Source organism: Babylonia areolata, chromosome 26, assembly GCF_041734735.1.
Source record: "Babylonia areolata isolate BAREFJ2019XMU chromosome 26, ASM4173473v1, whole genome shotgun sequence".
Classification (NCBI taxonomy): domain Eukaryota; kingdom Metazoa; phylum Mollusca; class Gastropoda; order Neogastropoda; family Buccinidae; genus Babylonia; species Babylonia areolata.
This window is the reverse complement of record NC_134901.1, coordinates 17,754,350-17,768,175: the sequence shown is the minus strand read 5'-3', so window position 1 is coordinate 17,768,175 and position 13,826 is coordinate 17,754,350. Positions and strand designations below refer to the sequence as shown.

Below are 13,826 nucleotides of genomic sequence, written 5' to 3'. Positions count from 1 at the left end.
ACACACACACACACACACACACACACACACTGAGAGAGAAATACACCTGGTTTCAAAATGTTTGTGCACACCTATGTAAAGTATATGCACACCAAACACATACACATAGTATTACTTGACTAACATTTTTATGGTTTAATTCACTGTTAACACCAGTCTTTTACAAACCCTGTTCAGTCAACTTTACACAGGATTCGTTAAAAAAAAAAAAGAAAAAAAAGAAGAAGCTAGGAGTAGGTTCAGGTAATCATTCGCTGCATGCCATTTTAGTTTGATATGAGACTGTCATTATTACATCTTCCACCATCATAATCAAGATACACGTACACTACACTGTGATATACACTATGTAAGGGCTGTGATCTGTTTATGTGAAGGGAGGGGACAACAAGGCTTTTTATACACAGACAACTCTTGGCCACATTACAATGGAATATCGGTTTTATTCTATCAACAACACAAAAAGTTGAAATAAAACATTAATGTGAAGGAATGTTTTGTCTACAGGTAAAGGCATTTGTAAGTTTGTTCATTCTTTTAACATCTATCCACATTTGGGTGTGTATGTCTGTGAGCATGTGTATAAGTAAGTATGTATGTCTAAGTGTTTGTCCACACATACCATTATGTATACTGTGTCAGTGTGTGTGCACACACTCTCCCTCTCATGTGCATGCAGTGCATTTTTTTCTCCACATCCACCTCCCATTTGTTTTATATGAGTTATAGTTAACAGATGTTTAAAACTGCAGAATGAAAGAAACCGTGTTTATAGATGTGCATTCAGGACAGCTCACAGTGAAGTATGTTATTTGATGCAAAAACTGCACCCAAAGTTTTAGTTCTTAAAATGGTTCACTAACGTATGCAATGATGTCATAAGGACAGCCTCTGGTTTTAAACAATTAACAAGTACAGTGTGTGAAACGTGCACACATCAAACGTTCAGTCTGAATCAAACACAGGCTATGCTGCCTCCCAGATATATACTGTATGTTAGCAAATGTATATTCGGAAGTAAATGGTTGAAGCTTAAAACTGCCATAGAATACTTGTTAACAACAAAACTATTCATTTTTTCTGGACCTGCTACTTTTTGCTTTTGCTTTCTCCCTCTCAGAGATCAACCTATGAACATACACATCATCATCATACAGGGTGGATAGAGACAAGGGTGCATAAAAAAAAAAGTCATATATAGAGCTGAAGAAAAAAAAATCCCATACAACTAACTTACTGAAATGTAATATGCTTCCACCATGTTAATACTGAGTTTTCAAATTATCATATTTGTATTCAGCTGACTGCTTCTTTTCTGGCTGTTACAAGAATTCCAAAGTAATTCTATGACAGTGTGCAAACCTTTTTCTTTGTCATGAATTGGATGAAAAACAGACAACACAGTTTCGGTTTTTCAAGAAGGTGTCTCTGCATTCAGACAAATCCATATATGCAAGACCACATCTGCTGGGCAGACGCCTGACAGCAGCATAACCCAATGTGCTTAGTCAGGCCTTGAGTGCATGCATATACATTTGTTTTCCAATCCAAGTGGTTTTCCTCCACAGAATTTTGCCAGAGGACAACACTCATGTTGTCATGGGTTCTTTTTCAGTGCGCCAAGTGCGTGCTGCACGTGTGACAATGGTTTACCATCTCATCCGAATGACGAGATGCCGAGTTTTCCAGTAAAGCTTGGGAGAAAAGGTAAGACCGGGATTACAGCAGAGGAAAAAGGACAAGGGTTGAACGATTTCAACCACATTACCACTGCCAAATCTTTCTTCCTCGTTTCTTGCTCACAGCAGTACTTGGGGAGGAAACTAACTGAAGGTGAAAAGCCTTCAGCAGTGAAAAAAACAACACACTTTCCACTTTTTGTTCAGACTGTTGGAAGGAAGGGCAGCATCACAGTCACTGACACACTCAAATAATGCTGGGTGGGGACCATGGCTACACATGCAGGTCATCCTCACTGTCTGGTCCTCAGGGACTTAGCACACACAATGGACGGTACACAATGTTTAGACACCAATCATTCGGACACAGGAAAACCAACAACAAAGATGCAACAACAAAAAAAGGACAGATTTAGATAAATTCATCATAAAAAAGAAACTAATTAGTAATAGAACATCAACAGGCTGAGTGGTTCAAGCATCTGACTCTCAATCCAAAGGTCTTGGGTTCAAATCTTGTCAGTGTCTGATGGCTGATGCCAGTGATGGGTTGAGATTTTTTTTTTTTAACCTCATGTCAACAGAAGACCTGCTAGCTCTTCAGCATGTGTATGTATGCGGTCAAGTGTGTACATTAATGACCCTGTAGTCCGCTGACCAAGTATTGTAAAGATGAATACTGTTATCAAATACCATTACACATACATGGGCGCCAACAGGAAACTTAAATGTCCCTTTTTTCTACAACTTTTCAACTAACTTTTATTATTCAGTTAAGTAACAAAGCCCAAAACCCGGACGATGTGACAGAATTTACCTACAATGATTGAACAACATTAATCAAGAGCACAGTAAGAATTTTATTGTATAGTCACACTAACAATTGAGATCTTAATTTCCATTTTCCCAAAAAGTGATGACTGATTGAAATACAGCATTACTGTAGGCCCCTGAGACAATTTTTCCACAGGGTGACAATTTTCCACAGGGTGACAATAGTTTTGACAGGGCAACTTTCTGACATGCTCACTACACGCAGGACAGCAAACAACACATCAAAACACACTCATGCTGAGCTGAGGAACCAAAAAATAAAATGCAAGAAAACAGCAAAATAACAGAATTTTACAACAGGAATGATTGAAACACAGCCAGTCTTTAAACAATCCCTAAACCAAACAACAACAACAACAAAACAAACATGATACAGAGATAGAGATTTCCTCCCAGCCCCCCCTATTAACAAAAAAAAAAAAAAAAAAAAAAAAAAAAAAAATCACGATCCCCTGAAAAATAATGATATAAAACTGAAAATAAAATGTAAAAGTAAACTGGCTAAATGAACAAAATCTCTGTCATCTTCAACAGTGATGGTCAACATGGTCAACCAAACCAAACTCAAATCAGTCTCCATGACAACCAAAGGGGAGGTAAATAAAACAAGAGGTGGTTAAGTGGACAAAAACAAGAGGCAGTGGAGAGGGAAGCAAGCTGACAAGGGGCAAAGACTCTTACCGCTCCTCGGGCCAAGCCATGCTTAGCTCGTTCCTGATTGGGCAAGCAGCACAGCACAAAGGTCAAGGCAAGGTCATCAAATTACACAGGGGTAAACACTCAAAACGGGGCACCCATAATAATATTGCCCCTCTCACACACAGTATATACATACCAAAAGTGATGAATGAAAGAAAAGAGTACAAACAGGAAAAACATTGATCTGGCATTGTCTACAACTGATAATTTGATACTATACCCTTTCAATGGCAAACCAGTCACAATGAAGGATAATGAAACCTAAAACAGCTCAGGAGGTTGATGACCAAATGACATGCATGAATCAATAAAATGGTAACATCTTTCACCACACAAATCAAAGGTCTTCTTTGTCTAAATCTATGGAAGGAGAGGGAGCAAAGACAAGCAAGTGGAAATGCATAATGGCCAAGAAAAAGAAAAAAAAGCACACACACACACAGAACCAGAAGCAAGCATTATTTTCACGGGCAAACCCTCATTTTTCTCGTCTCAATTTCTTTGTCTCTTCCATACGCTTTCATCCCCCCGGCCCCCACCCCTGCCTCTCTGTCACTGTGGTGTGTATAGATATTCCTACTGATGCTGAATGTTAACACTAATTATCCTCCTGTTCAACCAAAGACAACACCAACATGCATATATCAGAATCTATCGGTTACAAACCTGAGTGTAACAAAAAATCCTGGCAATGACAAATCAATTCCTGTTCCTGTTCTAGATTTTTTCCCCCCATCCATTGACATGTATCATGACAGGTAAAAGAATCACAGATAAGAACCAGACCTGTCTTTCCAACACCTGTCAATGTTAAAAGCAGAGTCTTCTGTGATCTGTGTGGAACTACTGCATTCACATATCAAAGCAGTGAAAATAACAGGAGTCTTTCAAAAGTGCACACAAATAGTACAGATTAAATGATGCTCTTGTGCCCCCTCCCTCCCCCCTTTTATATGGACCGTACTAGTTAAGGAGTGAGTGAGTAGGATGATGTGTTTCTTTCACAATGCAGTAATTCAAACTATAAGCAACCTGAATTCAGTCTTAATAAAGTGGTGTTAGTGACACTATGTATTTTCTATTGTCGTTCTTTAGTGTTAGTGCAAGTGCTGAAAATAATTTATCTGTGACACAAAATAGATGATGTGAAGTGCTTAAAAACAACTATATATATATATATATATATATATATATATATATATATATATATATATATGTATGTATTGCCTGGTGTCAATCAAAAGTTCACTAAAAAGAACAAGTGGGTACAAATCCAGGTGCATAAAAATTAAAAATAAAGAAAATATCGTAAAAAAACAAAAAACCGAACAAATATACAACTAAAAGGTGAACATTTCAAGGGAATTGTGAACAAACAAATAAACAAAAATTAAATAAATAATAAAAAAAAAAGCACTTCAAAATGTTAGTTTTAGTATACCGTTATTCCCTTTTGACAGGATAGATTAATGAATTGGTTAATGAAGAAAATATGGGACAGCAATAGACTTCCAGCTTTGGGAAGCAATGACACTGGAAATTGTTGGCAGCATAACTTACTGTCAGAAAATGGAACTTTGCTGGAGGGTTATGTTATAATTGTTGTACATATGATATGAACCACCCACTACCTTTGCTTCTTTTCTTTCTTTAAAAAAAAAAAAAAAAAGAAGAAAAAAAAGTGGGTTTATATGTGATGATACAAAAGTTGATAAAAAAAAAATCAATCTTTTGTTTCAATTTTTGTATAAAAATAATAATAATAATAATAATAAAACATTAAAAAATTCAGTATACATTTCAATATAATTTCTTTTCATTGCCGACTAAACAATGCCTGATTCAGTTGTTTCTCAACTCCCCCCCCCTCCCCCACCCCCTGCCCCCATCTCATCCCAACCACACACACACAGACACACACACACACGTACACTTTTGTGACAAAACAGCCCATCACACAAAGATGCCCAAATGCCTCAAGTCTAAGCTGCATGACTATACACACACGTACAGCAAAGGAGACACAAACAACAAAAGGGCAACCAACCCATCAGCTCTCCTCCTCTTTCAGTTCCACTTTCTCAAAGCAGCCTCTAGCCAGACAAGATTCAAGCCACAACCCCTGGAGATGCCATCACAACTCCCCGTGTCAGTGCCACCGTACTCACTAACCTGTCAGGCTGTCCGGCAGTTTGGCATCGCGCGGCAATGACGTCGTCTTCTTCTGCCCCGCCAGGGAGGATGACGGGGGCTCAAACTTCACCTGACTAAGGCGCTTAATCTTGTCTTTGACCGACAGACGCAGAGTGGAAGAATCGTAGACGATTTCACCCTCTGCTGACTTGGGTTCACTTGCCGTGCTAGTGGCCTCCCCTTGTTTAGGAGAATCTCCAAGAGGAGGAAGCACAAAAAAAATATCTGATGTATATGGACACGTCCAGTGAAGGCGCTTTTTTTTTTTTTTTTTTCTCTCTTTCTCTCTTTTTCTCCCCCCAATTCGGTTGAACAGCAGTGAAACACAGTAGAGAAAGTAGATGTGGAAGGAGGGGGAACAGAGCTAGCTTCACACAGACAGGAGGGTAAAAGACTTTTCTTTTTTAAAAGACAACATGTGGAAAGAGAGACACTCAGGAGAGGAGTGAGAGAGGAGTTGTCGCTTGATTTCATCAATAATAATAGGAGAACGCCAAAAACATGGAGAAACATGGAAAACAAAGACTTAAAAGAAAGATCAATGCTTCTTCGCTTGAGCTGAAAAACAGAGAGAGAGAGCAGAGAGGAAAGGGGTGGAAGAGTGGCGAGAGGGGAAGGTGGATGATGAGGGGTGGGGGGAGGCTGAGGAGGGAAAAGGGCTGGGCATAAAAAGACCAGCAGACAAGAAGTGGGAGATAATGTCAATCATCTCTCAGCCACTCTGGAAAAGAATCTAACAAGTAAAGGTAGACAGCTGGACCTGAAAGCAGAGTAATACACTCACAATGACTGGAGGTTGGAGGTGAGAGGACAGAAGATATGGAGAGAGGGGAGGATGTGAAGAGGGCAGCGAGTAATTATTCATACGCAGGAAAGTAATGAGATGGAAATCTAAGGATTTTTTGCACACAGGTTCTTTTTGTGTGTTTTGTTGTTGTTGTTGTTTGAGGGGCCACAGTAAAAAAACAAAAGATGGGCCTAAAAAAACCAGAAAGGACCTGTTTCACTCATTCGGAACGCAGCCACGGTGATCCAAAGATCATACTGACCTGCGATCTCCAGCTGTCCCACAGTCAGAGGCTTCAGCCAAGAGGTGGCAGGAAGAGAAGGGGAGAGGGGTCAGTGAATCAGGGTGATGACAGGCAGCAGGAGCAGTGACGAGACAGGACACACCACACACACACAGCAACCAAGACAAAACAGCGGAGAAGGTCTCCTCAGTGAGGCAACAACATGGGTGACAAAACAACGCTGACCAACTGACCTCTTTTCCTTGAAGAAACATACCTGTTTGCCGACATATCCCGTTGCCATGACAAGATCTGGTGAAATGGTCCAAAAAGTGAGCCCAGGAAAACAGACAGCTGGAGCCAACAAGCCAGTCACACACCGAAAGCAGACTACAGATGACATGTCTGTCTTGCCCACACAACAAAAACCATCACGACATCAATATCAGACCAACAACTCGCCATGCCCAGCCTACAACACCAGATGGAATCAACAGCCCCTTTTAACTGTTACCAGTCTCCAAGAAAAGAGTTCTGATGCCACATCTCATTGTTCAACACAAGCTACTTACGGGCACAGATGACCTCAGCAAACTGAAAGAAAAAATTCAGAAAGTATACAGTTGAAAACCATGGCACATTTTTCATTTCCTATCCAAGATTCATGTCCACATCATACATGACCTGACAGATGACAAAGAAACACAGGACAGCTGACTACCATCAGAAGAACCGGACAGGACGACCATGGTTCAAGACACTGTGACGCAAGCCACAAACTGACAGAAGATACCACTGTTTTAAGCAGTGCACAGTGAAGGAACAGAGCAGACAGCTACTGCAGCACAGTCAACAATCATAACAGTCAATAATCTTCACTCTATCTGGGTTTGGGTACTAAACATTATAGCGACATCATTTTCAATTATGGATGTGTTCATAAGAGAAAAAAAGCAAAATCACTGATGACCTCAACTTGAAAAATCTTTAAAAACATACTGCAGTCTTTTTATCTGTTGTGATTCTGTCTGAATATATTTTTTTCCTACTGTTTAACATTCAAAATTGTTCAGTTTCTATGCCCATTTTCCTCGCAAGTAGAAATATATCTTAATTTCTGCACACCCACCCGTTTACACAGTGTGAATAAAGTGTGAATACAAATATGTGAGCAAATCAAAATGAACAAACTGAGTATCAAAACCAGTGAGAAAAGAAAAATGAAATAAGTACAAATTACACCAAACAAACTTAACCATAAAAAACCATCATGTCACCATTAATTACAGAATATTTACAACCACACCTTCAAAAGAAAATCCTCCCAAAACAAGAAACTCAAAAGCAGAATCCATCCCACCCAAGGGGATGAAAGAGAACTGTACACCAGCACCAAACTGAATGGAAAAACCACAAACACCATCCGTCAGACCACGCAAGACACAGGCTATCCAGTCACAAGGGGGGCAGAAATCAGGCACAGTAACACAGCTATGTACAGCATCAAACCCAGTCTTCAAAACACGCCACTAGTAGCATTGCAATCATAAGAGGCAGGGGGTAAGAAGCATAGAAACATAAAAATAAAAAAAAGACACAAGAAAACAGGAACAAAGTCTGAACGACGACTTCAACTAAAGCAACAGAACACACAAGAAAGATCCAAAGCGACAACAAGAATCCAACCAGGCTGTCAGAAACTAGACAAGCGCGTTCTGGTTTACAGCCAATCAAAAATCATCTCTCATGCATCTGCAGCACTCGGTTATCATTCGAAACAGAGGCAGAAGAAAAGGCCAGAAACTGAAGTTATGAAAAAAGACAAAAGAGGAAACATAGAGGAGAAAGGAGGAGAAAAAGAAACACACAGAAGACTATGTCATTTAGGAACAGTTCCATGCTGTCAAATGAAAGCCCTGAAAGCTGGGCCATCAGGGTGCTGAGGAGAAAGATGGATCAGAACAGAAAGTGAACAGCGACAACAGTGTAGAGGAAAGCACAGTCATGGGTTGAGGGGAATGAAAAAGATTATAAAAAAAAACAACAACCACACACACACAGCTGGGGGGTGAGAGAAAGAACACACATATATGGATGCAAGTACACACACACACACACACAAACACACACACACAAGAGAGGAGACGAGACAATGCAGAAAAATAAAAGAGAGAAGGAAGAGGAAGAGAGTTTCAGTTTCAGTAGCTCAAGGAGGCGTCACTGCGTTCGGACAAAACCATATACGCTACACCACATCTGCCAAGCAGATGCCTGACCAGCAGCGTAACCCAACGCGCTTAGTCAGGCCTTGGGGAAAAAAAAAAAAAAAAAAAAAAAAAAAAAACCACACACAACCACACACACAAAAAAAAACAACAAAAAAAAAACAAAAAAACGGGGGAATAAATAATAGATAAGCTTGCATAAATAAATAAATAATAATTATAATATAGAAAAAGGTAGTAGTAATAATATCAGTAATACTAATAAAATGATAATAATAAAACATAAATAAATAAATAAATAAGACAACAATGGTGATAAATAAGCAAATAAATGTAAAAAATGAAGACACACATTCACACATACACCCACACATGCATAACAGAAATGCACCAGGAAGAGAAACAGAAAGAAAAACAAACAAAAACAGGAGAAAAAGAAAAACAGAGACAAAATATGCAAAAACCGAAAGAGAGGGAGTAAAGACACAAAATGAGAATGACACAAGCAATGACAAAGAAAGGAGAGCAGGAACAGGAATGCATAGTTTTCAAAATGACACATTCAACATAAAATACTGCATTAAAAACTGAACCTGCAATGTTAAAACCAACCAACCAACCAACTGCAATGTTAAAACCAACCAACCAACCAACCAACCACACAATCACCAAAATCAACCCCACAAACAATTCCAGTGGCTAAATGGTTGTCAATAAATGTAGACCTGCCTGCCCTAACTTTATTTCTCAGAAGCAAACAGTTTCAATTTCCACTTGTCTGATATGCTCCTTGGTGGCATGAAGCATGCTCTTGAAAGTATGAGTGTGCATGCATGTGTAGTGTGTGGAGTGTGTGTAATGTGCATGTGTGTGCACATTTGTGTGTGTGGGTGTGTGGGTGTGTAGTGTACAGTGTGTGCATGTGCATATGTGTGGGGTTAAGCATGTGACTCTAAGTGTGTGAATAAAAGATACAAAAACAACAAAAAAGAGTTACTCAGTTATATCAAACTACATACTATATTGTATATGATTTTAACAATCATTTCCTCTAAATTCAGAGATAAAAAAAAGAATATATATATATCTGTGTGTGTGTGTGTGTGTGTGTGTGTGTGTGTGTGTGTTGTGTGTGTGTGTGTGTGTGTACATATAAAGATAGCACTAAATGGAACTGGAGCAGCTTTGAGTATTTTTCATTACAGTTACAAAGGAGAAATAATACCACAGGCAGGTCTGGAAAATCTATCAAAAATGTTATTGTAATTAAATAGAAGCTGCTTTTTGGCGAAGAGGCTTGATGTTATTAAACTGTTTTCCACTGCATGAACATAAAACTACAGCAACAAGTACATGTTATCTATACATGTATATCATCAATACAATATTAAGAAATGTGTGTGTGCGTGTGTGTGTGTGTGTCTGTGTGTGTGCGCGCATGCATGTGCTTGTTTGTGTGTGTACCATGGCACATGTGGATATACAAGCGTATAAGCTGTACATCGAAAAAGATCGAATGTACAGGTTCTGAAAAGACAAAGAAAAAATGCCAGGATATCAACTCAAGCAAGCAAATATACATATGTGTATGTAGTGAATATAAAGGCATAAGACAGGCAGACAGATAACAGTAGACTAACACACACACACACACACACACACACACATATATATATATATATATATATATATATATATAATCATATACTTATGACCTTCCAAACAAATTCAAAGTCTTATTTCAGATTTGTTTTATGCTTACTGACAACCTGTTTATATTTACATGCAACACATCAAATATTCATGACCAAGAGAAAAAAACAAAACAAAAAAAACAACAAAAAAAACAGGAAAAGAAAAGTTGCATGGCCAAGTTTAAGAGTACTACATGAGAGAAACAGTCAGGAGGAAGGGATCTATGATGGACTGCCTACAACCCCAGCTACTGTCCACTAAAAAAAAAGAAAAAAAAAAAAAAAAAAGGTGCAATGTTCACAAGGTTCTGCTCTTCCTTTCATTTCTTTTAAGGATCCACAAATATATATTTTATTTCACCTCTTCTTTTCCCTGTACCCCTGGACCCTATTCCAGTCCAAAATGTTGTGGATATTTTGAGGACTTCAGAACAGTTCATGCACAGGCTTAAAATATACAGCACCAAAAAAAAAAAAAAGAAGATTTAAGAGAAGAAATAAAAAAAAAGGCTATAATACGAACCATTTTTCACCCACACTGTCGTCAAAACACCATGTAACTGATGTAACACTTGTTGACATCATTTTGTTTGGGGTTCAAAAACAAACAAAGCCTGTCTGGTATCAGCATTCAACACCACTAGCAGCAACAGACTGTGGGAATAGACCACTCCCATTCTCATGCATTACAAATATCAAATATATCACTGCGTCATTTTTCTTCTTCTGTCTCTTTCTGTTGGTCTCGTATGGACTGTATTCTGTATCAGAATCTTCAGTGCCGGACTTGGGCAAAACCGAATGATTAAGCATCATCAATTTTTTTTTTTTTTTTTTTTTTTTTTTTTTTAAATATGATGTCTTCAAAAAGATGAGTCTCTTGCTGTGGTGACCTCATCCAACAGGAGACTTTCCATCTGATCAAAAAAGTCGCTGTCTTTAGGTATCTGGATGGTTTTTGTTTGTTGTGAGAAAAGTCAAGTTACTTCCTGTCCTGTTTTGGATGCACTCAGCTGTATTGCCTACATCTTGTCCAACGGTTCAGGAAAAGTGATAAAAGAAGAAAAAAAATTAAAGGTTTTCCTGCAGATCTTTGCATGGCTTTGAAATTCTACTTACTTTATAATCTTTTTTTGGTCACTTCTAGCATAGAAAAGGTATACATGAAATCTTTTCCTCTTAGAAAAAAAAAGCCATGAAGCAACATCAGCAAAGGACTTAAATAATTATCTAATAGTAATAGTAATAATAATAATAATGGGTATTTATAATACACTCTACATCCTTAGGACAGGGAGCCAGAGAGCTAACAAATAAAATGGTGAGGAACAAAAATTACATATTTAAAAAAAAAAATAAATAAAAAAAATCCCCCCCTCCCCCCAAACCCCTGAAGGCCTGGGGACTGTGATAAAAGAATGCCATGCAACCTTCTTTTTCCCGGCTGACCACAGTGGTATCCATCATCATGGCTCAAACACTCACCGGAGCTGCCGTTGGGGTCTTCGTCTGAGGGGGGGGAGTCTCGTTTGATGGAGGGTTTGGGTTTGGGGGCGGTGATGGGGGGTTTGGGTTTGGCGGGGGGAGCAGGTCGAGGCCTGGGCACTGGGGCTGAATGTCACATGCAACAGCAGGAACCGTGTCAGATGTGTGTGTGTGTGTATATATATATATATATATATATATATATATATATATATATATATATACACATACATACAATTTAAGTGGGAGGTTAGGGTGTGTGTGTGGTGTGTGGTGTGTATATGTGTGTTGGCGTGTGTGTGTGTGAGAGAGTCTGTGTGGTGTGTGTGTGTGTGTATGTGTGTGTGTGTGTGTGAGTCTGTGTGGTGTGTGTGTGATTGTGTGTGTGTGTGTGTGTGTGTGTGTGTGTGAGAGAGAGAGAGAGAGAGAGAGAGAGAGAGAGTCTGTGTGGTGTGTGTGTGTGTGTATGTGTGTGTGTGAGTCTGTGTGGTGTGTGTGTGATTGTGTGTGTGTGTGTGTGTGATTGTGTGTGTGTGTATGTGTGTGTGTGTGTGTGTGTGTGTGTGTGTGTGTGTGTGTGTGTGAGTGGCTCTGTGTGGTGTGTGTGAGTGGCTCTGTGTGGTGTGTGTGGTTTGCTTTCATTTCTGAACACATGTTCAAGTTTCTTTATCACAGAGAAAGTCTACATACAATCAAAGTTATCTATCTGGAAAGAAGAAAGCGTATATATACATATGTACAAGCACAAAAGAAAAGAAACATGTCTTCATGCTTCTATAATCACCCCTCTCCATCATAATACTTTAGTTGCAGATACCATCACTGGAATAAACATGCTTAGTTAAGTTTCTTTTCCAAAAATCAAAGTGACATGCATGTGTGTGTATATATATATAATGATCCTTTTTCAGCAAAAAATGTAAATGTAATCTATCTATTATTCCAATGGTGCCATTGCTCATTTTCTGTATGTCAGTATAAAATTGACAACACATACTATTTGTGCTGAAATTATGCATTTTTTCAACTGTTATTTCTCTCTTTCTTCAATACCTGTATGATGTACTGCTAACATCATGGCTCATGTGCAATGTTTTGCATGTAACTGTATACTAAGACAAGTAAAGATTGAGGAGAGCACAACACATGCATCTGTAGAAACATTTCATGATATACTGAAAGAAGACTGTACACAGACATTTCATAATACATCAAAAGATAAAAGATAAATGTTTCTTTCCTTTTTATATTAACAAAGGGAAAAGACAACTGATGCCAGACGGCTCTGAATCACTTTGTCTTTGTTGTAAAGACAGTGTTTCATGCTGTGATTATTCATTTCCAACAGGAGAGATGTTCCACTATATACAAATATTGCAAACCCCCTCCTCTCAGCCCAAACGGTCTTGCAATCTTACATGTTAGTGTGCCTCTGAGGGGGTTAGCGATTTCCTGAAAATCATTGCAATAAATTACTCTGTGTCTGAAACAACTGCAACACTGTCATATTTTGCTAAAGTTCTGTTGTATTATTATCCCATGGCATCAAAAATCATATATCATCATGATACAGCATTATGTTAAATAGCTGAACAAAACTGTGTGTGATGAGTGTTAGTGTGTGTGTGTTTGTATGTGCATGCATGTGTGCCCATCCCTGTTTCTGAATCTGTATTCTCATGCCTGTGTACATGTGTGTATGAACGTGTGTAGCTTGGATGCATGCCTGTAGGTGTCTGTGCATTGGCAAAAATCTCTTTCAGCGTTTAATACATGCAATCTCTTGCTCTCTCTCTCTCTATCTCTCTGTGCGCACACAAATGCACGTCTATTTATACAGTGTGTTTAAGTGTGTGTGTTTGTGTGGGTAATTCTATACAGTGTGTATAAGTATGTGTGTTTGTGTGGAAATATCTATTCATACAGTTAAGTGTGTGTGTTTGTGTGGGTATATCTATCTATACAGTGTGTGTAAGTGTGTGTGTGTCAGGTGGGTGGGTATGTATA

The 13,826-nt window shown here is 38.7% G+C and overlaps 1 protein-coding gene across 9 annotated transcripts in view; it reads right to left on the bottom strand.

Moving 5' to 3' along the window:
* The window catches only part of LOC143300762 (F-actin-uncapping protein LRRC16A-like), a 97,754-nt gene that overhangs the window by 17,898 nt on the left and 66,030 nt on the right, over positions 1-13,826 (bottom strand). For 5 of the 9 annotated variants that reach the window (XM_076614676.1, XM_076614678.1, XM_076614677.1 and 2 more), the window contains 2 exons: positions 11,820-11,945; positions 5,385-5,600 (listed from right to left, as the gene is read on the bottom strand). In XM_076614676.1, the coding sequence (XP_076470791.1) occupies positions 5,385-5,600; positions 11,820-11,945 (342 nt within the window). Of the gene's footprint in view, positions 1-3,194; positions 3,228-5,384; positions 5,601-11,819; positions 11,946-13,237; positions 13,272-13,826 lie in introns of all 9 variants that reach the window. The other 4 variants (XM_076614680.1, XM_076614683.1, XM_076614681.1 and 1 more) reach the window with 4 other exon arrangements.